The sequence below is a fragment of the Lithobates pipiens genome, unplaced genomic scaffold (assembly GCF_037356315.1).
Source record: "Lithobates pipiens isolate NorthernLeopardFrog02 unplaced genomic scaffold, aLitPip1_a1.2 Scaffold_19, whole genome shotgun sequence".
In the NCBI taxonomy this organism is placed as follows: Eukaryota; Metazoa; Chordata; class Amphibia; order Anura; family Ranidae; genus Lithobates; species Lithobates pipiens.
In genome coordinates this window covers 347,691,498-347,714,125 of record NW_027507764.1, presented here as the reverse complement: position 1 = coordinate 347,714,125, position 22,628 = coordinate 347,691,498, and the positions used below count along the sequence as shown (strand labels likewise).

Here is a 22,628-nt window from a genome sequence, read left to right as displayed (position 1 = left end):
TTGTTGGGACTCCTCAGTATAACTAGCGACTTAAATTACATATGTAAGAGTCATCTATAACAGTCAGAATAGGTGCTTTCCCAATGTAAAAAGCATCTTCATAAATACAGACTGTAATTATTTTTCTTGAGCAGAGAGGTTGGGGTGAATAGTGTATTCTCTGTAATGTTATAATATATATAATATTTTACCACTACAGGCAGTCCTCAGGTTACAAAGAAGATATGGTCTGTAGGTTTGTTCTTAAGTTGAATCTGTAAGTCAAAACAGGTACATTTTAAGTGTAGCTCCAACCCAAACCCAACTATTTTTAACATTTTTGGATGGCATATAGAAGGGTTAACAGCGCTGTAACGTTTTGCTGTCTGTGCCCCTGTTCAGAAGATTTCACCTCACTTTCTGCCCCAATGAAAATTGGATTTTTAAAATTTTGAGTTGTTATGGAAACAATCCTTGGTGACAAAGCATCAGTGGACATCTTTTTCCCATAATATCTCTTACGAGAGTGGATTTCCCTTACTAGGGGTAGATTTCCTCTCACTTCCTGTTGTCTCCCTCCATTTCTAAGTAGGAGTCGTTTGTAAGTCAGATGTTTGTAACTAGGGGACCACCTGTACCTTTAAACACAAAGTCTATGGCTGAGTTAAATAAAACTTGGTTCAATTTTATGGGGCAAATCATATTTTTTCTAAAAAAAAGTACGGAACAGCTTTTTCTTTTCTGCAGACATGTCTCCAGGTGTAAATGTTTTTGCCACTCTGTTCAACCAAGAACAGCTCTTGTTTTTCTTTAAAGGGGCCTTTGAAGATGAGGTGTGCATGCTGGTGGAACTTATAAAGCCATACATTGGCCTTGCCAGGAGCTCTTGTATACCCAATTCTCCTTCACAAGGATTCCAGTATTTGAATGAACAGTTTTTATTACTGTGGTTCTAGGGAGAAATGGGTGACTTGGACATAGCAAAGATAATCTTAATGTCCTATACACCCATAATACGGAGGGCTATGGCAGGAAGAAAAACTAAAACTGGAAGCAGAGATTGAGACAAAAAAGCAGCAGCCTTCGTTCTTTCCTTCTATTCCTTTCATGGTGCTGTCTCTTGGTATAATCCAATTTGGAACTCTACTGGAAAGGTGTCAGTGATTTTCTTTATGAACTGCAGTCCTGACTGGACTCTCTGTTCTAGCTTGGCATGACCTAGTTTGTTATCTTCTCAGGAAACATTTTATTAGTGGCTGGGCAAGATTGCCATCACTTATCTTGACTGCCCTATCCATAACAGAAGCAACCTTGTATATATGAGTCTGCAGACTGGTCCAGCAGATCGAACCAACTTTATCTGCCATATAGTTGTTCCTTGATCACACTTCATCCTCAGGCAGCATCCCCGCGCAAAAAAATGAAACCACAGCAAAACATCATTTTGGTAATTTGCAGACTCCCAGAGCTAATATTGGCCAGCAAACTAGGTTTTGGAACAGATTTGCATGAATCAAACGTGGACCGAATTTTGATTGGATTGAATTTCTTTTGGGCATGGCATAACAATCTCATTGTTGGGTGAACAGTTATACTCCATATGCATATATCTATGCATGTGTACTTAAAGTGGGCATAATGAATGAATTAGGACCCAAGCACACTGAGCATTTAACGGTGTGTATGGATGTTTAGATGTGAGCAGAGGGCACAGGTGTCGTCAGCATGTCAAACTCTTTGGCAGTCTGACAGCTGCCGTGGCTGGGCGCAATGGTGTATTTTGGTTTTGTGCTGCCCTAGGCAAGACTAAAATCGGGCGCCCCATCTAAATTTGCCCCACCCCTTCACCTGTAAATTTTAGCCCTTCCTCTTTAGGATCCATCTCTTCCTATTAGAGCGCCACCTCTTACTCTCTGCACATTAAAAGTGGTTAACAAGCACATTTTATTTTGCTGTTTTATGTACCGTTACAAATGTTGTATATATTATTTTAGAAGATATTTATATAAAAACATGAAAAGTGTAAATTCAACCATTTCTACTTTATTTTAAGTAAACACATATATAAATAATCTAAACTTAAATGCAACTTGTCGAATCTGAAAGGATGAGAGTTGAAGGACTACAAGTCCCAGCATGAACCCCTGAGATCTAAGGATGTGACCCCTTAGATCTCACAGGTTCATGCTGGGACCTGTAGTTCTTCACTGGTTGGGGGGGTGTCACATGCTCAGCTCTGAGGGGCTCATGCTGGGACCTGTAGTTCTTGACTTTTGGGGGGGTCACATCACCTAAAAAGGGTAGGACTACAAGTCCCATCATGAACTCCTCCTCTTTGTATTGGTCTCTGTAGTGTACCTTCTGCCTGGGGGGGCGGCTGTAAAATGCCGCCCCAGAAAAATGCCGCCCCAGAAAAATGCCTCGTTTGCCTCGTGGTAGATACGCCCCTGGCTGGACGGTGTTCTTAGCTGTATGATTATTTAGGACAGTATGTGCCCTGGGATGAATGTGCAGAATGCTGACTTCTTATGATCTGGGCATTTGTCACTGGCCGCATACTGCCCTAAACGTTCATACAGCTAAGTGCACTGTCCAGCCACAGCAGCTGTCAGACCCCCAGAGTCTGACAGGCTGCAGGTAGCAGGTCTTGATAGGACAGCTATGCTACTTGCTTGCAGCTAAACACTGGAGCCCCATGCATCAGGGATAAAAGCCCAGTTTACATGAGGCTTATGGTACTGTTTTCACTGCTGCACTGAAAATATAGACAAATCAGCTGGATAATTTTCTAGTAAACAAAATTATATGTATATACTTACAGTAAGGCCTCTTTCACATGAGGCAGATCGGTTTAGCGGAGTCCGCCACCGCCAGCTCAGCAGGAGATCGCTCCGTTGATCTCCTCTGAGTCGGCGGATGACAGGTCCATCTCTGCTCACTGAGCAGGGCGCGGCCTGTCAGAGCCGCTGATTCCTGTGGAGAGATCAGATGAAAATGGACAGCATGTCTGTTTTCATCAGATCTCATCCAATCCACCAAAACAGATGGTGAACGTATCGCCATATGTCTGATTTTAGCGGAGCGGATGGCAGACGGGTGTCAGAGGACACATCTCTGCGGACATCTGTTTCCTCATAGGAATCAATGGATAGCCCACCTGAAAAATGGACAGGCGGATCCGAGCGGGCTTGCCGTATGAAAGGGGCCATATGCATTGGTAGACCTTACATTGGGTAGATTTAATTTTCTCTGAAAAGCGTGGGAATTACTGAGTCAGAGAGACCCCTGTCTCCCAAGACCATGCCGTTAAAACCAGCAACTGAACCAGAATAGCAGACTGAACCTTGAGATGGGAGATCTGGTTGATCTAAGAGAGCCCACAAGCAGTCTGCCAAAAGCCTGATCAGGGCAGAATACCACATTCACCTGGGTAGATCTAATGCAATGAGCATCATCAGAATGCCTTCCATATCAATGCTGCATAGTAAATGCAGAAAAAGTTTCATAGCAGGAAAAGTGTAGTTCAGGTTGTACTGATTTTACAGACCACCAGAGCATCTGCTACTTCCACCAGAGGATTTCTGCATCGGGAGATAAACCTGTCCAGTTTGATGATGAATCTGAAGACCTGGAAGTCGCATGCCCTACCTAAAACACAGGTCTTGGAACACAACTCTTGTGTATCCAGACGCTGTTGACTAATGTAGTCTGCCTGTCAATTGTCATCACCTAATTTGTGAGTACAATGTAGAATACCTGGGCAGATTTTGAAGATCGGCCCAGGTTAGCATCTTTTTTAACCTCTTTTGCTGCAGTGAGACTTCTAATTCCTCCCTGGTGGTTGACAGTTCCTGATTGACCCTCCAGTAAGGACATACAGCACTGTAGGGATAGCCAAATTGCTTTCAATTCAAGAATGTTGATCGAGGGCAAGATTCTTGTATTGTTTCAAGCACTGATATGGTGTTTAGCACTCAGGATTCCAGAGCCACATTGGTTTTCAGTGTCAGGCAAATTGATTTGTCTAAACCAGATTGTCCCACAACAACAGAATGCTTTGTTAAAGGAGATTGGAGTGGAAAAAATAAAGACTATCTAAAAGGAAGCTACTATCAAGGCCATAACTCTCAGGCCGCGTACACATGGGTGGACTGTCTGGCCAACTAAGTCCGTCAGACAATCCGACAGACAGTCCGTCCTACTTTTGAATGAACGGACTTGACCACACACGATGAACAGACAGTCCGCTGAAAGCTTGCGGGATGACGTGTACAGCACATACGACGGGACTAGAAATACGACGTCCAATACACTGCAATGCAACCTTCGGCCGTGTAAATCCTTTCTGAGCATGCGCCATACTTAGTCCGTCCAACTTGCCTACTCACGAGTGGACTGTCCGCTGAAACCAAAGTTGGACGGACAATATTACGGAAATTCCGAAAGACTTAGTCCGCCAGACTGTCCGCTGAAAAAGTCCGCTGAAGCCCACACACGAGCGGACTGTCCGCTGAAACACTTTTCAGCGGACCAAGTCCGTCAGACAGTCCGCCCGTGTGTACGCGGCCTCATGCAGAATCACAGAGTTGGTTGACTGTTTCACTGTAGAGTCTGAGCCTGGGAGCAGAGTAGCAGAAACTTTTCTTAAGAAAGAAAAAAAAATCTCACCTGAGTTGGTTTCAGCACTCATTTCTGGATGTTCAGGACTCAACCAAAACTTTTTAACATCTGGACTATCCATATTACATTGACAGTCAGAACTGTAATAACGGATAATCTAGGCATCCCATAATGGGAATATCCTGAGAGCACAGTACTGCCAGCACAGGAGCTAGAACTTTGATAAACACACAAGATGAGAGTAGTAGATCATATGGTATGACCGATACTGTTGAGTGCCCACAACAAATGAAAGGTTAATGCAATGGAAAAATAGAGACATGTAAGCATGCGTCCTTGATGTCCATCGATGCTAGGAATTTTTGCTTATGAGAGGCGGCTATGACAGACTTTGTGGATTCCATGTACAACTTTTGAGTTTGACTGAAAACATTTAGATCCCTATGGTCCATGATGGGATGAATGCCCCATTTTAGTATTGGGAAAGTGAAAAAGTTGGTCCAAAAATGCTGAAAATTTTCTGCTGAGGTAACCATGGCAATGACTGATTGATTTAAAAGATTGCCAAGAGCAGCATGGGCATCTCCTAGCCTGAGAAGAGAAACAGGCTGGTTGGACAACATCACTTGGGTTGTAGGTATAGAACTGAACTCTAGTTTACAACCCTTGGACACCAGTTATTTTACCCAGGCATCCAAGATGTTTTCTGACCAGGTGACCAAAGGCCAATAGACATCAATTCTACTTTGATAATTGTGGGCATCCACAATGTGTACTGGAAAAGTACTCGACAACCAAGGGCGTAGAGAGATGGTAGCATCTTCTCTTTCAATGCCTCGCCTTTCTCTGGCTCAACTGTGGGTATAGGATTGTGTATATGGGATTGTATTCTTTTTTTTAACTGCTTGTCGACCAGCCGCTGTCATTATTCATCGGCTACTTTAAAAGCGTTAGGGGGGCACACAAGGTTTATTTGAAAGGTCAATACATTGTAAATCTGTTATACTTATTAAAAATAATTAATCACAATCAAGTGTGTATGTGTATCGTTCAAACATAACTACTTATATAATAAAATAAAAAAAAGTACAAATTTAGTCTTTAATGTGCAAAGAAAATCACTCAGACCAACATAACCCTTAAAGCAGGATGCATAGCAGGGCCTGCAACCAAAAAGAAGCAAGAATTTCCAAAAGTTTGTTGAGAACAGACGCAGTCGCTTTTTTTTTGGGATATCGCCGGTTCCACATTCAGTACAGAAAAAAATAATTCTCAGGATTTTCCCAGTCATCACAGAGAATGTCATCACTGGATGTTTCATTTGAAATATGACTTGCACAGCATCAATTATAAGCTTAGTTCAGGAGTCCATGCAAATAATTGAGGCTCCTTGGGAAAAAGCCATCCAGTCCGAGCCCTTGTACACACGGTCGGACATTACGACCACAAAATCCATCGGATTTTTTCAGACGGATTTTGATCCGAAACTGGTGTTGCATACACACGGTCGGACAAAGTTGTTGGAAAATCCGATCGTTCGGAACGTGATGACCTTCATTCATTACTATGGGACTATGTTCAGGCTAGTAGCCAATAGTTTTGGTCTCAAAATTTGATCTGAGCATGTGTGGCACTTTGTCCGATCGGATTCTCTACATGTTGTTTATATCCAGCTCTCAAACTTTGTTGGTCGGACATTCCGTCAGGAAAAGTCCGATGGAGCCCACACACGGTTGGATTATCCGACAACACGGTCCGATCGGACATTTTCCCTCGGAATGTCCGACCGTGTGTACAAGGGCTAAGTAGTCCAGGGCCAGTAGAATGAGACATTCTAGGCTGTTGGAGTCAGATACTTTAGGAAGGACATTGCAAGCCTCCTTAGAAGCTTCCTCTGTACTTGGAACACAACATGTTTACACTGAAACGATTTAATTGTAAAACCAGGAAACCTTGTGGTTCACTCACAACCAACTGAATAATATACAGGAGGGGTTTAATGACAAAAGGTGATGAGGTAAGACCGCAAGGACCAACTGGGCCAGGAACTGTACATCTCTTGCACATAGGAGCAGAAACAGCAAGAAGCTACCTCACACTAAAGAAAAAAGAGATCAGAGCCGAGAGTGCATGCATGTGTGTCTGGCAATCCAACTGTCTTTTTTTTGGTTGCCAGTGTTCAATTCCTCCTGTAGTCGGCAGTATTATCCAATGGCATCAGAATAACCATTGATTCTGTGTTCCCTAATGAACGATAAAGAAAATATTTTTTAAATCTACCAGCAGTTTAGCTTTAATACCTGCATTCGCGAATGGTTATACCTCTGTTATATTTTTATATATTTGCACACGTATTCTCACTGATCAGATATTTTGAGGGAGGGAAATGTTACGTACCTTGTCCCCTGGATCCAGCGATGTCCTTCACGCTGTGTGTGCGAGCTGTCCTCCGCTCGATTCACACAGTGCCCGAGTGCCGCCGAGCTCCGTTCCCTGCGCCGTTATGACGCACCTGAGCGCTGATCGGTGCCAAATTCAAAAAAGAAAAAATACACAAAACACATACAGTACTGTAATCTTACAGATTACAGTACTGTATAAAAAAATACACATCCCCTTTGTCCCTAGTGGTCTGTCCAGTGACCTGCATGTAGTTTTATATTATAAATATCGTTTTTTTTCTGCCTGGAATTTGGAGATTGCCCATAGCAACCAAAAAGTGTCCCTTTATGTCAAAAGTGATTTTAGACCAACTAGAAAACAGCGATAATAAATTATAATCACTTGCAGAATTGAGCGATAGCGATTTGTGGGGAAATTTGTCATCAAAAACTAAATCTAATGACAGCGACAATTCTGCAAATGAGCAAATTTCAGTGTTTTTGGATTTGATTACATTATTGAATAATTTTTATTATTATTTATTATCATTATGTATTATATTATAAACTTTATCATACCCGGGATGTCTACTACACTCTTGTTTGAACAGATTTAAGAGAGTTATTCTTAAGAATTTGAGGCCTACAATATAAAACGCCAAATTTCCATGCAAAATAATTGTACCGCTTTCAGCACCTAAAATCAGAAATAATCATACCGCCAGGGAGGTTAAGTAATGCAAGCTTAATAAGCACCCACTAAGCCTAAGCACTGAATATATTTGGTGAATTGTGAATTTAAAAAAAATAAGGAAATTCTGCTTAGAATGACTACTTGTTATGGAATTCTTAGTTCACTATTGTTTTTAAGGTGTCAGGTTTTTTTGGAGGGGAAAAAAGTATAAAATCTTAGAAACCATCAGCTGAATTAATTTTATCAACAGAACTTGCAGTTCATACTAACATCTTGTCCTGCTTACTGTAGCTCTCTTGGTGGCTAAAACAAGCTCCTGATGTTTTGGAAATAGTTCACTTTGAATGATTAAATTAAAAACCGTTTTAATGACAAGGAGCAGCTGTTCCTTTTGATGGTGACACTGGGTTTTTACTTTAAAGGAAACTAATGCTGGCAATACTAGTCTTTTTTCCATCACGCTTACACATCTGAGGCAATTTTAGATTTCCTACACCCCCTCTTAAGTTAAGTGCTGGCAATGAACACATAAATATTTATTGGCAGATTTTATGGATCTATACTAATTTACTTCTCCTTTAATTATTAAATTAATTTAACTGTTAAATAATGCACACAAGCTGTGCCCTAATGGCATATGGAAGTCCTGGTGAAGCAACTAAAGGCAAAGATTTTATATTTTTATTTACATACAAAGGAGCTACTGCTGCACCATGCTACATTACTGTCACCGATGACGTGGCCAATTCAAACATTACTGGCAACAACTGGGAAATATAGAATTAGCTTACAAACATTGCCAAAAACAGAGTAAATGAAGAGGTTTTCCAGACCAATGGAGACAGTAAAAAAAATATATTTTTTAAATGACATCAGGGAACCATATATAGGATGAGGGTGGCTCCCCTTCAGTACACCTGCTCTCACCTATCCATTGGAATGCATGTGCCTCCACTGTGGGGAAAGAGCAGGTTGGCCTCAAGGAAAGGGGTATAATGAGAGTATAGGTACCATCATCCTGAAAATTCAATTGGAGGTAAGGAAGGGTGAGTAGGTACAATAGGGGCTACTCCAAACCCCATTGACCCCAAATCACCCTAAGGGGTCTTAGGACTATTGCGGTAACCAATAATACAAAAATTCATAAATAAAAAGGGGGATAACATTTATTAGAAAATATACAAAAACTATTTACTCAAAAATTCACAACAAAGTATTTTACAATATAAAAAAAAGAACTTGGGGGACAATTTATTTGTGGGTTTTTCTTTGCATCCCAAACTATTTTCCTGGCAGTTATGGCTGAAATTTTAGTTGGTCTACCTGATTCGAGTTTGAACACTGCTGATTGGCATTCTCAATTCCTTGGATATCTTTTTATATCCCTTTCCTGTTTTATACAGTTCAACTACATTTTCCCGCAGATCCTTTAACAATTCTTTTGCTTTCCCCATGACCTAGAATCCAGAAACGTTAGTGCAGCACTGGATGTAAGATGTAAGGGTCTGTCAGAAGTCCAGAAACTCAATGAATTTTTATACACACAAACCAATTACAAGCAAACAGATCGCAGGTGAGGATGGTTACCTTTGATAGCCATTCAAACCCCTTTGTGCCAACTTGTGTGTATGTTATCAAGCTAAAATCACCAGGGCATGTAAACTTTGTATCAGGGTCATTTGGGTAGGTTCTGTTGCCATTATAATTTAAGAAAGAGTAAACACAGTTGATTGATAATAAATAATATAAAGTTGGCGCACAAATGACTGGACTCTTTAAGAGCGCTTGGCTATCTCGTGGGATGTTCGTTTATTTAAATAAATGTCCTGTAAATGGTCTCAATGTGCGGCTGTTAACCCATTATGGACTTGGCAAAAAATGGATGCAGCAGAAAAAACGATCAAAAACAGCGCATCAAAGGGACTAGTAGACTAGTAGTATATATTTTATATATTTTTTATATATTTTTTCAGTTTTATTTTAATTTTTATTTATTATTTATTTTTTATTTTTTATTTTTATTTTTATTTTCATTTCTATTTTATTTTTATTTTTTTCATTTCTTTATTGTCTCAATTTTATATATATATATATATATATATATATATATATATATATATATATATTTTTTTTTTTTATAATACTATTTTTATGAACGAAGAGTAGTTAATATATTTATTCCAGCTATCCTATAGGAAAGGACTTAATAACATATCTAAAATATATCTTTTAAATAATTTGTTTTTTTTTTGCCCTTGGTCTCCGCAATTTCCCCCCCCCCCTTGGGGTTTTTTAACTTATAGTGTCCTTTTATCCATAGCACTCTTCTCCCTTCTGTATATCCTTTAATAATATACCTTTTTGATAACATTCTCATTCAAATATTTTTTTACTATAAATCACATAGTAGTTAGTTTTTTTCATAGTTGGTTGGGTTGAGTGTAGACATCAGTCCATCAGGTTCAACCTGAGTGTCTGCAGTTGGCCCTGTCCTTGTGCATTGGTCCCTGCCCTTAGGGAGCCCGCAATCCAGGGTCCCCATTTGTATACCATTGCCAATTTTTTTTTTTTTTTTTCTTTTTGTTTGCCAGAAGCTAATTGGCCTGCCTGCATGTCTTTGGATTGTGGGTGGAGACCCACACAGGCACAGGGAGAACATGCAGGCTCCGGGCAGGTGGTGTCGTGGTTGGGATTCGAACCGGCATCCTGCTTGCTGCTAGGTGAGAGTGCTAGCCACTACACCACTACCATGTGTTTCAATCCACATTTCCTATTAGATGTATTCATTATAGTTATATTCACGGGGATCTGTCTAATGATCTGTTTTCTAACAGTTCTTTCACTGACACAGACCCCTGTCTAATAAGGTTTTAACTGCAGGAGGCTTATTGACACATTAGGGGTTAACCTGAGAGACTCTGACAGTTCCCGCCCCTACACACTACCCGATGCCTTTATCTTTCTGGTTGCCGTATGCCTCTCCAGCTTTGACAAAGCGCAGGAGCGCGAAACATGTAAGCAGGAGAGTCGGCATAGCAACCTTCCCCTTCACAGCCTTCCACGTGACAAGCCTCTCATGTGATCCACAGCCGCTCGGACAAGCGGCGCTGCAAGCAGTGCAGCATTCTCTAAGCTGCCTATGTGTACAGCTGATATCATCTGGTGACTAAGCTTGATCCTTACCACCCAGCGTGCAGCACTACACCTCTGCCTCCAAGCCGAACGCTTCAGATGGAGCTGAAATAAACACCTCCCCCTCGGTCATCAGACTGGACTCATCAGCTCTGCAGCCCATTGAACACCTATGAAGTGAGTGTCCCTAGGAACGTTGTTCCATTCGTTTACACTGACTTTTCATACAACGCTCTGGGTTCTTTCAGATGATTGATTGCATTCATTAGGCATTCGATAGCTGTACACATTGGTCTTTGGTTTTCACCTTTCCAAAGTTTTAATTGAGAGATCTGAGGAGCTTTTCATTATCAAACATCTGTCCGTTTTATGATTGGTGTTTTTTATGTGTTTTAGATCCTGCAGGGATCAGATGTCTGTGTTCATTGTTTACATTTAATAAATGACATTTTAAAGTCTTTTTCACATCAATCTACTAGTCCCTTTGATGCGCTGTTTTTGATCGTTTTTTCGATTGATAATAAATGGCTTCAGCCAAACAATAAGAGTGAAAGAAAAGGTTTTTTGTGTTATCATTTATATTCTCTGAAAAATAGTCAAGAAATCATAAATTCTGCCAGGGTATGTAAACGTATGAGTACAGCTGTAATTTACTTTAACATGCGCAAACGCGCATATTGCTACAACAAAACTTTGTGAACAGGCTCCAAGTTTTAGAATGACCAACTTTCCTTATTGTATCATGAAATGTGTTATATACATGTATGAAACGTGTACACTATCTATATATGCATGATGAAGCTTGGCAGCGGGCTATCGGGCTATCACCCGATGGGGGGACAATCACCCAAACGCACACTAGGAGGCTCCCAAGATAGCAGGAAACACACAAGAAACCAACCATGTGAGAGCCTGCCACCAAGGAAGCTGCCCCAAAGTCCAAACCTGCCATCACCATCAGGAAGCACTTTATTGAGCAACACCCCCCTTGGCCTTACAATCTCAGCTGCAGCCTGCTGAGGAGGGTGTTGAGATCATTTCTTTTCCACAGAGGGGGGTTGTAGTGAGGAGGGAGACCATCATTTTGACTCATCCACCCCTGCGGCTGAGCCTGGCTGGGGTTATACTACTTCCCAGTTGTCAGAACGGGGGGGGGGGGGGGGAATTAGCCCTTGAACATGTTATAGATGCTATCCAGACCCGTCAATAATCTTTCACTACACAGATAGACTCAGTTAAAGTAGATCTGTCTATACTGAAACATGATATGCAGAAAATCTGTGGCAGGCTGTCCAATGCCAAACAAAGCATTAGTGATGTTGACGATACGTTGCCTCCCTTGCAAGGTGAGGTCCACTCTCTGCACCAAGCTACTGTAGATCATACTTCTAAAGTGGACAATGTTGAGGATTGATTCGACACAATAACTTGCACCCTGTTGGCTTCCCGGAGGGTTCCGAGAGTAGGGATCCAGGACACTTCATGGAGACCTGGCTTGAATCGGTTATACCTTTGGATACCTTCTCTGCTCCTTTTGCTATAGAACGGGCTCACCGCGTACCCCTGCTCCCATTATCCCCTCGCATACCCCCCTTGTGCTTTACTCACTACTTCAAGGATAAGGAGCAGATTCTGCATGCTGCCCGCACACTGGGTGAATTGAAGTATAATGGAAATTGCATCTCTATTTTTCCACATATCTCTGCAGCCTCTCAGAAAGACAAAGTGGCCTTTACTGCAGTCAAATGTAGGTTGCATGACAAGAACCTCCTGCTAAACTCAGGGATGTCAGTGCGCAATTCTTCACCTCGTCTGCTTCTACTTGGCTGGATGGCCTAGGTATAAGGGGGAGGCTGAGGGGGATCCTTTGTAACAAAATATTTTTTTTTTCCCTTAATGCACATAATGTTAAACATTCTAAGCCTTTAGAACCACTTTTAAGCATTTGAAACATTGCGGGATATATCTATAAGGGAAAATGCAATAGGGTCTTTACCCCTTACTAATTATTGATTCTCACAGGGTGGAGCAGTGAAAAATCATCACTCCCCCGGGGACCATAAACAAGGCCCAGCCTGGTCTAACAAAGTTACAACCCCATCATCAAACCCACAATCTTAGCATTTTTCCCTTTTCCACTGCACAAAAGAACTCCCCCATGAAGGAATAATCCAGGCTGGAATTGCAAATGTATTAAACTTTGCACTGTTAATTTCCAATAATGTAACTTTCAACATCTACAGAGGCATCTGTTACTTCTCAGTTACTTCTGCAGCACATACTTTTGGTAAACTTCCAAATGACTAAGCTTCCTTGCAGAGACCCATGTCAACACATTGCATACATTTCCTCATACATACTCTTCCCAGAGTATGGGTCCTGTAGCTTCCCTCCCCTCTTCAATTGGGAGCAGTCCAAGTGCACCCCCACCAAAGGAGGGCACAAAACCCTTATGAACATGCACTCACATGTCTTCTGTGCAAGGTCTAGATAAGAAGAGTCCCTCCATTCCTCCACTCCTCCACTGTCCACCAAAAAGCCCGGTCACTCCGACCTACCCCTTGCTTTTATTCCCAAGGTGAGTGGCAGGAGGAGGCTACCAAGAAATCTTAATGCAGGACCTCAACTTAAAGGACCTTCCATCCCACTACATCTTCGCAACATGGGGTATGCACTGGGTGTTAAATTATAATAGCTTATTGAACAGAGATTAATGATAAGTATACCGTGTATGAGTCTACATTGTAACAATGATTATATCCTTAATCTTTCCAATTATGTATAAATAAATGAATGAACAAACTAATGTTTAGGGACTTTATACAATACACAAAGTAGATGTGGATTTGTGAACACAAAAAGCCCCTTTGACACACATCATGGGAGCTTAATATAGAAGCATATCTGGAGATGTCCGCCTACACCACACAGTAGGCATACAATCAGAATTGCCCATTTTTGGCCTGTTCCCTGTCACTTATCACCATTCATGTCAGCAGTACTCTAACTGAATTCACCAGTACCACTGGTCTCACTTCATGTGATGTTTTCATCTCCTGTGGCACCCTTCTTATGTCACAACCAATTGACAGTTAAAGTAGAAAATAAAATTACATATATGAGGCAGTCTAACACTTATTAGCATTACACACCTGTAATGCCCTGTACACACAGTCAGACATTCCGACCACAAAATCTAACCGGTGTTGCATACACACCATCGGACAAAGTTGTCGGAAAGTCAGATCGTTCGGAATATGGTGATGTTCGTTGCGTATGATGGGACTACGTAAAGTCTAGTAGCCAATAGCTTTGGTTACCTAATTTGATCTGAGCATGCATGGCACTTTGTCTGTCGGAATTCTCTACAAACGATTGGAAAAAGTCAGATCAGATTTTGTTGTTGGAAAATTTTAGATCCTGCTCTCAAATTTTTTCCGTTGGAATTTCCAAAAGAAAAAGTCAGACAGAGCCCACACATGATCGGATTTTCCGACAATATAAGTCGATCGGACCTTTTCCATCTGAATTTCCGACCGTGTGTACAAGGCATTACTGTTTTATTACCTGCTGATTCTGCTTGAAAGTTGTTCTGCAGTAAAATCATGCAGCAGCACTATCAATATCAGATAGGGTAGCTTTAGATGGACATCTAGTTTTAGGTAGACTTTAACCCCCCTGGCGGTATTCCCGAGTCTGGCTCGGGGTGGAATTTTCATACCAAAAGCGGTATCCCCGAGCCAGACTCGGGACTGCATCGCTGGATCCAGGAGGAGGTTTACTTACCTTCTCCCTCGGATCCAGCGTTGTCTCCCCGCTGTACGAGCGAGCCGTGTCTCGCTCGATGCATCACATCGCCGATCTCCGTGCCCTGCGAGTGTTGCTTACAGATTACATTGCTGTATGTAAATATTTCACATCCCCGTTGTCCCTAGTGGTCTGCCCAGTGTCCTGCATGCAGTTTTATGTAATAAAAACTGTTCTTTATGCCTGGAAACTGGAGATTGTCCATAGCAACCAAACTGTCATTTTACATCAAAAATGGTTTTAGACCAGCTAGAAAACAGCGATAATAAATTGGAATCACTCGCAGAATTGAGCGATAGTGATTTGTGGGGAGATCCGTCATCAAATACTGAAAAGTAATGACAGTGACAATTCTGCAACTGAGCAAATTTCAGTGTTTTTGATTTGATTACATTATTGAATAATTTTTATTATTGTTATATTATTATTTGGTACAGTTATTTATAATTATTTATTATATTATAATTTATGATTTCATTTTTCAAACTTTATTATACCCGGGATGTCTGCTAGACTCTGGTTTGGACAGATTTAAGTGAGTTATTCCTAAGAATTACAGGACTACAATATAAAACGCCAAATTTTCATGCAAAATAATGGTACCTCTTTTAGCACCTAAAATCCGAAATAATCGTACCGCCAGGGAGGTTAAGTAGGCAACAAACAAATTAAAGCCCAAGTTAACATTTTAAAAGCAGTTACAGCAATGGGTTTTCTTTTATTCTCATCAGCAAAAAAAGGTTCAACCCCTATATGACTGCGGTACATATATAGTGGCAGAGCAGGTGAGCACCCAGCTGCCGAATATATGTATTGCTGTCTATTTGTGGGGTGTGCTTCCCCATAACTATGACTAAGCTGTCACTGTCAACTAATGACTGACTTTTAATGACATCAGCGTAGTGCGCCTACTCACAGTACAGCAAGATCGGGAGCCACGTCTATTGGCTTTGGGTGTTACAGTCCATTAAAACGCCAGCTTCAGCTGGAGTAAAGGGGTTAAACTAGATGACTAAAAGCTGAACATTGAGCCCCTACTAGTATAATAGTTTGCCCCAACCCATGTAAATGTCACTTTTGTCTGTATGTAAATACAGGGAAAGTATAAATAAAGGCCTGTGAAATAAAAGAAAAAATGGAATTCATATGCTGAATACAATCATTACAATTATTAACCATAAACAGTTACCAGAATAGAATGTTGTCCTTATAATGGTGTTTTAGGAATGCTTTCCTGATCTGACACCGATGATTTCCAGTGAAAGAAAGGCTCCTCTCTATTTCAACCACTTCTGGACCAGCTGCCGCAGTTTTACTGTGGCAGGTTGGCTCGACTGGGCAAATCGACGTTACCTTACGTCGCATTTCCTTTTGGGCACTAGGGGCGCATGCCCAGAGCCGATGAGAGTGCCCAGTGGGCGCGATGGCAGCCGGGCACCAGCGATCGCTCGTGATAGAGAGAGAACCGGGATCTGTGTGTGTAAACACACAAATTCAAGTTCTTTCAGGGGAGTAGAGACAGATTGTGTAATAAGTATGACCATCAATCTCTCTCTCCTCTTAGACAGTCCCATCCCCCCTACAATTAGAACACAGTTAACCCTTTGATCACCCCTAGTGTTAACTCCTTCCCTACCAGTGACATTTTGTACAGTAATCAATGCACCCAATAAAAATTGCAGATCGCCATTATTACTAGTAAAAAAAAAAAATATAATAATAAAAATGCCATAAATCTATCCCCTATTTTGTAGACACTATAACTTTTGCGTAAACCAATTAATATACGCCTATTGCGTTTTTTTTACCAAAAATATGTAGAAGAATACATATCAGTCTAAACCGAGGAAAAATTTATTTATTTTTTTTTAAATTTGGGATATTTATTATAGCAAAAAGTTGAATATATCGGGGGTTATTTACGAAAGGTAAATCCACTTTACACTACAAGTGCACTGCAAGTGCACTTGAAAGTGCAGTCACTGTAAATCTGAGGGGTAGATCTGAAATGAGGGTAAGCTCTGCTGATTCTAATCATGTGCAAGCTAAAATGCTGTTTTTTTTTATTTTCCTTTCATATCCCCCTCGGATTTACAGTGACTGCACTTCCAAGTGCATTTGCAGTGCAAAGTGGATTTGCCTTTAGTAAATAACCCCCATTGTTCTTTTTTCAAAATTGTTGCTCTTCTTTTGTTTATAGCGCAAAAAATAAAAACCGCAGAGGTGATCAAATACCACTAAAAGAAATCTCTATTTGCAGGTAAAAAAGGACGTCAATTTTCTTTGGGTACAGTGCCGCACGACAGCGCAATTGTCAGTTAAAGCAATGCAGTGCCATATCGCAAAAAATGGTCATTGAGCAGCCAAATCTACCGGGCTGAAGAGGTTAATAATCTTGCCCATTTAAATTACCTTGCAACTTTCTTATGGGTCCCTCTTGGTTACACAGACAACATGTCCACTGTCACACATAGGTAAGGCCATGTTGGTGGTAACAATATTTGTACAATTATTTGTTGTTTCATGCATGATCTGAATGTTTGGTGAAGGATGATAAGCTAGGTCAGGGATATGCAATTAGCGGACCTCCAGCTGTTGCAAAACTACAAGTCCCATCATGCCTCTGCCTCTGGGTGTTATGTTTGGGGCTGTCAGAGTCTTGCTATGCCTCATGGGACTTGTAGTTCTGCAACAGCTGGAGGTTCGATAATTGCATATGCCTGAGCTAGGTCTTGATCATTTGTCCAAACGCATGCATTGCCAACTATTTAAAGCTAAGCTTTAGGTCAATCCAGGTAGCTTGATCTTAGCATGCAGTGTTAAGCATATTACCTGTTACACTGGATACTCTTGACACATCTTGTGAGTGAGAATAGCGATTGCGGTTCTGGTTCTTGCGTTTGCCTGTTGCAGATCTTGCTGTCCTCATATGAACCTCACTTGCTTTGAAAAAAGCTACCATGAATGGTTGCTTGTCATATGGGCCATCCCTGCCAACCAGACCGGCAGCTCTTGTATTTACATTCTGACCTAGAGCCAAATGAAAGATGAGTGTATTTGTTATGTAAGGGAACTATAGCATGTATAAATATACGTATATATATATATATATATATATATATATATATATATATATATATATATATATATATATATATATATATATATATATAATTACATCTATTGAATAGTATAACCAAATGTAAGAAAATATAAGTACAAGAAGGAAATATGCGAAATAAGACATGAGTAAGAATGATGTCTAAAAAATAATTAAGTTACTTTCCATGATTGTACATTAACTTTTAATTTGTTAAGGCAGTAATGAAGAGCCAGCCCAGCAGATCTCTCAAAGAACGGAATTATTAGGAAGACCGTATGTTTTCACCAATAGCTATAACTTTTATGTAGTACTTAATCAGCTTATAAGTGATACAGAAAATATACATAGGATACAACATAAAACATATTTTTTTACTTTTCAGCATTGCCAACAAAAAAATGTGACCCTACAAAAACCTGTTTCTAATACTTAGTATAAACAGAAATCACGGGGGGCATGCCCATCTCTTGGCTGATGAACAATAGCTTAATTTAGCTCTGCTTGTACTGAGGAATCCTGTACTCATCTAGCTCTTTTTTGTGTTTGTTGCAGGCCTCTTTTTTTCACTATGATTTTTTGTTTACAAGCCACTGTATGACACAAAACATGTATGACACAGTCCAGAATATCCCTAAACTGTTGAGTACATATTTTTGAGGTTGGTTAAACTAGATGACTAAAAGCTGAACATTGAGCCCCTACTAGTATAATAGTTTGCCCCAACCCATGTAAATGTCACTTTTGTCTGTATGTAAATACAGGGAAAGTATAAATAAAGGCCTGTGAAATAAAAGAAAAAATGGAATTCATATGCTGAATACAATCATTACAATTATTAACCATAAACAGTTACCAGAATAGAATGTTGTCCTTATAATGGTGTTTTAGGAATGCTTTCCTGATCTGACACCGATGATTTCCAGTGAAAGAAAGGCTCCTCTCTATTTCAACCACTTCTGGACCAGCTGCCGCAGTTTTACTGTGGCAGGTTGGCTCGACTGGGCAAATCGACGTTACCTTACGTCGCATTTCCTTTTGGGCACTAGGGGCGCATGCCCAGAGCCGATGAGAGTGCCCAGTGGGCGCGATGGCAGCCGGGCACCAGCGATCGCTCGTGATAGAGAGAGAACCGGGATCTGTGTGTGTAAACACACAAATTCAAGTTCTTTCAGGGGAGTAGAGACAGATTGTGTAATAAGTATGACCATCAATCTCTCTCTCCTCTTAGACAGTCCCATCCCCCCTACAATTAGAACACAGTTAACCCTTTGATCACCCCTAGTGTTAACTCCTTCCCTACCAGTGACATTTTGTACAGTAATCAATGCACCCAATAAAAATTGCAGATCGCCATTATTACTAGTAAAAAAAAAATATATAATAATAAAAATGCCATAAATCTATCCCCTATTTTGTAGACACTATAACTTTTGCGTAAACCAATTAATATACGCCTATTGCGTTTTTTTTACCAAAAATATGTAGAAGAATACATATCAGTCTAAACCGAGGAAAAATTTATTTATTTTTTTTTAAATTTGGGATATGTTTAATAATTTCAGGAGACTTTAATATGGTCTTGTGTCCAGAAATTGACAGACTATGGGGTCAGCACTCTATTGCTACACCACTAGTAGGATGTGTATACAATTCTAATTTAACCAAAATCTAGTGGAAGGTCTAGGTGGAAGAATTCCACTAGTAGACATGTGCAATTTGCTTTGTAATGCATCCGAATGTCCGAAGAAAAAAAATAACAAATTTGAACTAATACGAAAGAAATTATAATGAAAATAACGAATGAATTTGGCATGATTTGTAATTCATTAAAGGTTTAATGAAACAAAAGGTCAATTTGCAGACTGCATTCCTGAGAACTACGTAAGAAGGGTGTTGTATTGTCATTCTGTGTGTTAATGGATTCAATAAACAAATGACTTTCCAAACTACAAATCGTTATCGTGAATATATATATATACATAAATAACAAATTAACAAATTATATGAAAATGAAACAATTAAACAATAAAACGAATCAATTTCTTATAATGAATATCTATAATCTACAGAAATAACAAATTATCTGAAAACAAATTAATGTAACATAACGAATATAACAGAACAAAATGATGTATTTTATGAATGGAAACAAAACAAAATAAGATTTTAGGTCATGCACAAGTCTATTGCTAATACGGAGTATTGTGCTTCTCACGCACAATAGACTTTATCGACAATTTATGTTGTTTTACTTTGCATGACACACTTGCTCTTGTTCAGAGTATTACACACTTGACTAGACTTATTTCAGATCACTTGCCCCTACAATTAATAACTCAAAAAGCTCAACCGTACATCACACACGGGTTCTCGTTGGCTAGATAAACCTTTAATCTAAAATCAGTGGAGGGATATGAAAGGCCCATACTGGTCTGTGAATCTTGCTGATCCAGGTGTATTGATGTCCGTTAAGTGTGATGCCTATAAGGTGGTAATAAGAGATGGCTTTCACGGTCTATCAGAAAAGCCCAAATGAAATCCTGTACTTTAGCAAACAGGACCTCTACCTTGGTGAAGGGCAAATTTATCTGTTATCCTAAATATCAGAGATGGAGGGCTGCAGGGCGTATAATCTACTCCTCCAAAAATTGTTGTATTCTACTTATTTCATCTTTGAGGCCAGAGACAAGGCTGCTGAAACATTGGCGTACCTTGCCAGGAGAGAAACATCATCTAATATTATACCACAAATATACAATCTAGGAGATGTCCCTTATATCTTATGAGCCTTCACTGATTTTTATTTGTCTTTACATAGGTCCGCTATCACTTATTCATGGGCCAAGTTGCTGGCCTTACTATCTTCTGTACACCTCCCTAAGCTGACATCTCAGGAGAGGCTAGCTGTAGAGGAGCTCATAGGGACCACCAAAGATGTTATGGATCACAAGGGACCATACACACGAGCCGGCTTCTGTCAAAGGGGCATGAGTAAAAAAGGTCTGCCGATTGGCACCTGGCCAGCCCTCTCAGCCAATGGCTGAAAGCGCTGGCTGGTGTGTCCCGTCACAGCACAATAGCTCAGTGGAGATCGATGTACTAACATCAAATTGTTAGTACAGCGGCTCAGCTGGGTTGACAGAAAAAAAATCTATTTTAATTTAGGTGATTGCACCTCACCTATTGTACTTTTATAATTCAGATAGGGAGGAAGGGAGGAAGTTTTTTTCCCCCATTCTTTAGGAGAGGCATTGGTGGTTTTTAATCTCTAAACCTTTCAATGATCATCTTAATTGTGATATTGTTCAGGCTGATATTTCTAATTATTACAGATCCCAAGATCTTTTCAAAGGTTTTGGCTATATTCTAAGGTATATATTCACCAATTTGCAATCCATTTAGTGTCGTTTGGTGTCTTTTGATGTCACTTAGATAAGGCTATTCCACCTTGTCAAAGACATTGTATTTATGATACTGGAGAAATTCAGCTTCAAACTGAACCTTGTAGGACAGTTTTTTTTGTGCAATCCAGCGGGGTCTCAGGGCTGTTTGTTGCATTTCTAGACGAAAAAAGCCCTTCCAAATTTTTGTATTTTGATAAATCTGAAAATGGCCTAGAAAAAGCGCTAACTCTGATACATCATATTGGACAGTTTTTGGAATTTAGAGACAATTGGAACAAAACTATAATGTTTTCTATTGATCGTCCAGTGGAAGAACATATTTATCCCTCTTGTCACCTACCGTAAAGATATTTGAAAGATTTCATTATATGGGTATTAAAATACAAGTGTCACTGAAAAGTTATATGGATAATAATGTCTCCTGTACTTACAGGTTTTAGGGGGTTATTCTGCTGAATTTATTAGGTAGGTTTACTAAGTTCAAAATTATCTTTTTTTGCAGGTAATTAATATTTTTATCGCTTCCTTATGTTTTCCCAATTTTACCTGTGATTATTCCTAGAAAATGTTGTGAACTGGATAGGGTTCTTTCCTTCTGTGTGGCTCAAATCCACCTAGAATATCACTAGAAGCACTACAACAAGCAGTGAATAAGGGAGTGAATAAGTGTGGGTTAGCACTACTACACCTATATTTATACTACACAGTATGAAAATTAACAAATATTTATTGGTGGTTGTGCCCACACACTAAAAACTCAGCCTTAACAATGGAGGAAGCTACAGTGCCTTGCGAAAGTATTCGGCCCCCTTGAACTTTTCAGCCTTTTGCCACATTTCAGGCTTTGTGAAGAATCACCAACAAGTGGGACACAATTGTGAAGTGGAACGAAATCTATTATATTTTTGAAACTTTTTTAACTAATAAAAAAATGAAAAGTGGAGCGTGCAAAATTATTCGGCCCCCTTGCGTTAATACTTTGTAGAGCCACCTTTTGATGCAATTACAGTTGCAAGTCGCTTGGGGTATGTCTCTATCAGTTTTGCACATCGAGAGACTGAAATTCTTGCCCATTCTTCCTTGCAAAACAGCTCGAGCTCAGTGAGGTTGGATGGAGAGCGTTTGTGAACAGCAGTTTTCAGCTCTTTCCACAGATTCTCGATTGGATTCAGGTCTGGACTTTGAGTTGGCCATTCTAACACCTGGATACGTTTATTTGTGAACCATTCCTTTGTAGATTTTGCTGTATGTTTGGGATCATTGTCTTGTTGGAAGATAAATCTACATCCAAGTTTCAGGTCTTTTGCAGACTCCAACAGGTTTTCATCCAGAATGGTCCTGTATTTGGCTGCATCCATCTTCCCCTCAATTTTAACCATCTTCCCTGTCCCTGCTGAAGAAAAGCAGGCCTAAACCATGATGCTGCCACCACCATGTTTGACAGTGGGGATGGTGTGTTGAGGGTGATGAGCTGTGTTGCTTTTACGCCAAACATATCGTTTTGCATT

The 22,628-nt window shown here is 40.1% G+C and overlaps 1 protein-coding gene across 1 annotated transcript in view; it reads right to left on the bottom strand.

Annotated features, from left to right (window-relative positions):
• BMP6 (bone morphogenetic protein 6) overlaps positions 1 to 22,628 on the bottom strand; it is a 227,730-nt gene that overhangs the window by 42,229 nt on the left and 162,873 nt on the right. The window contains exon 4 of the mRNA XM_077492163.1: positions 17,446 to 17,643. Coding sequence (XP_077348289.1) covers positions 17,446 to 17,643 — 198 coding nt within the window. The remainder of the gene's footprint in view (positions 1 to 17,445; positions 17,644 to 22,628) is intronic.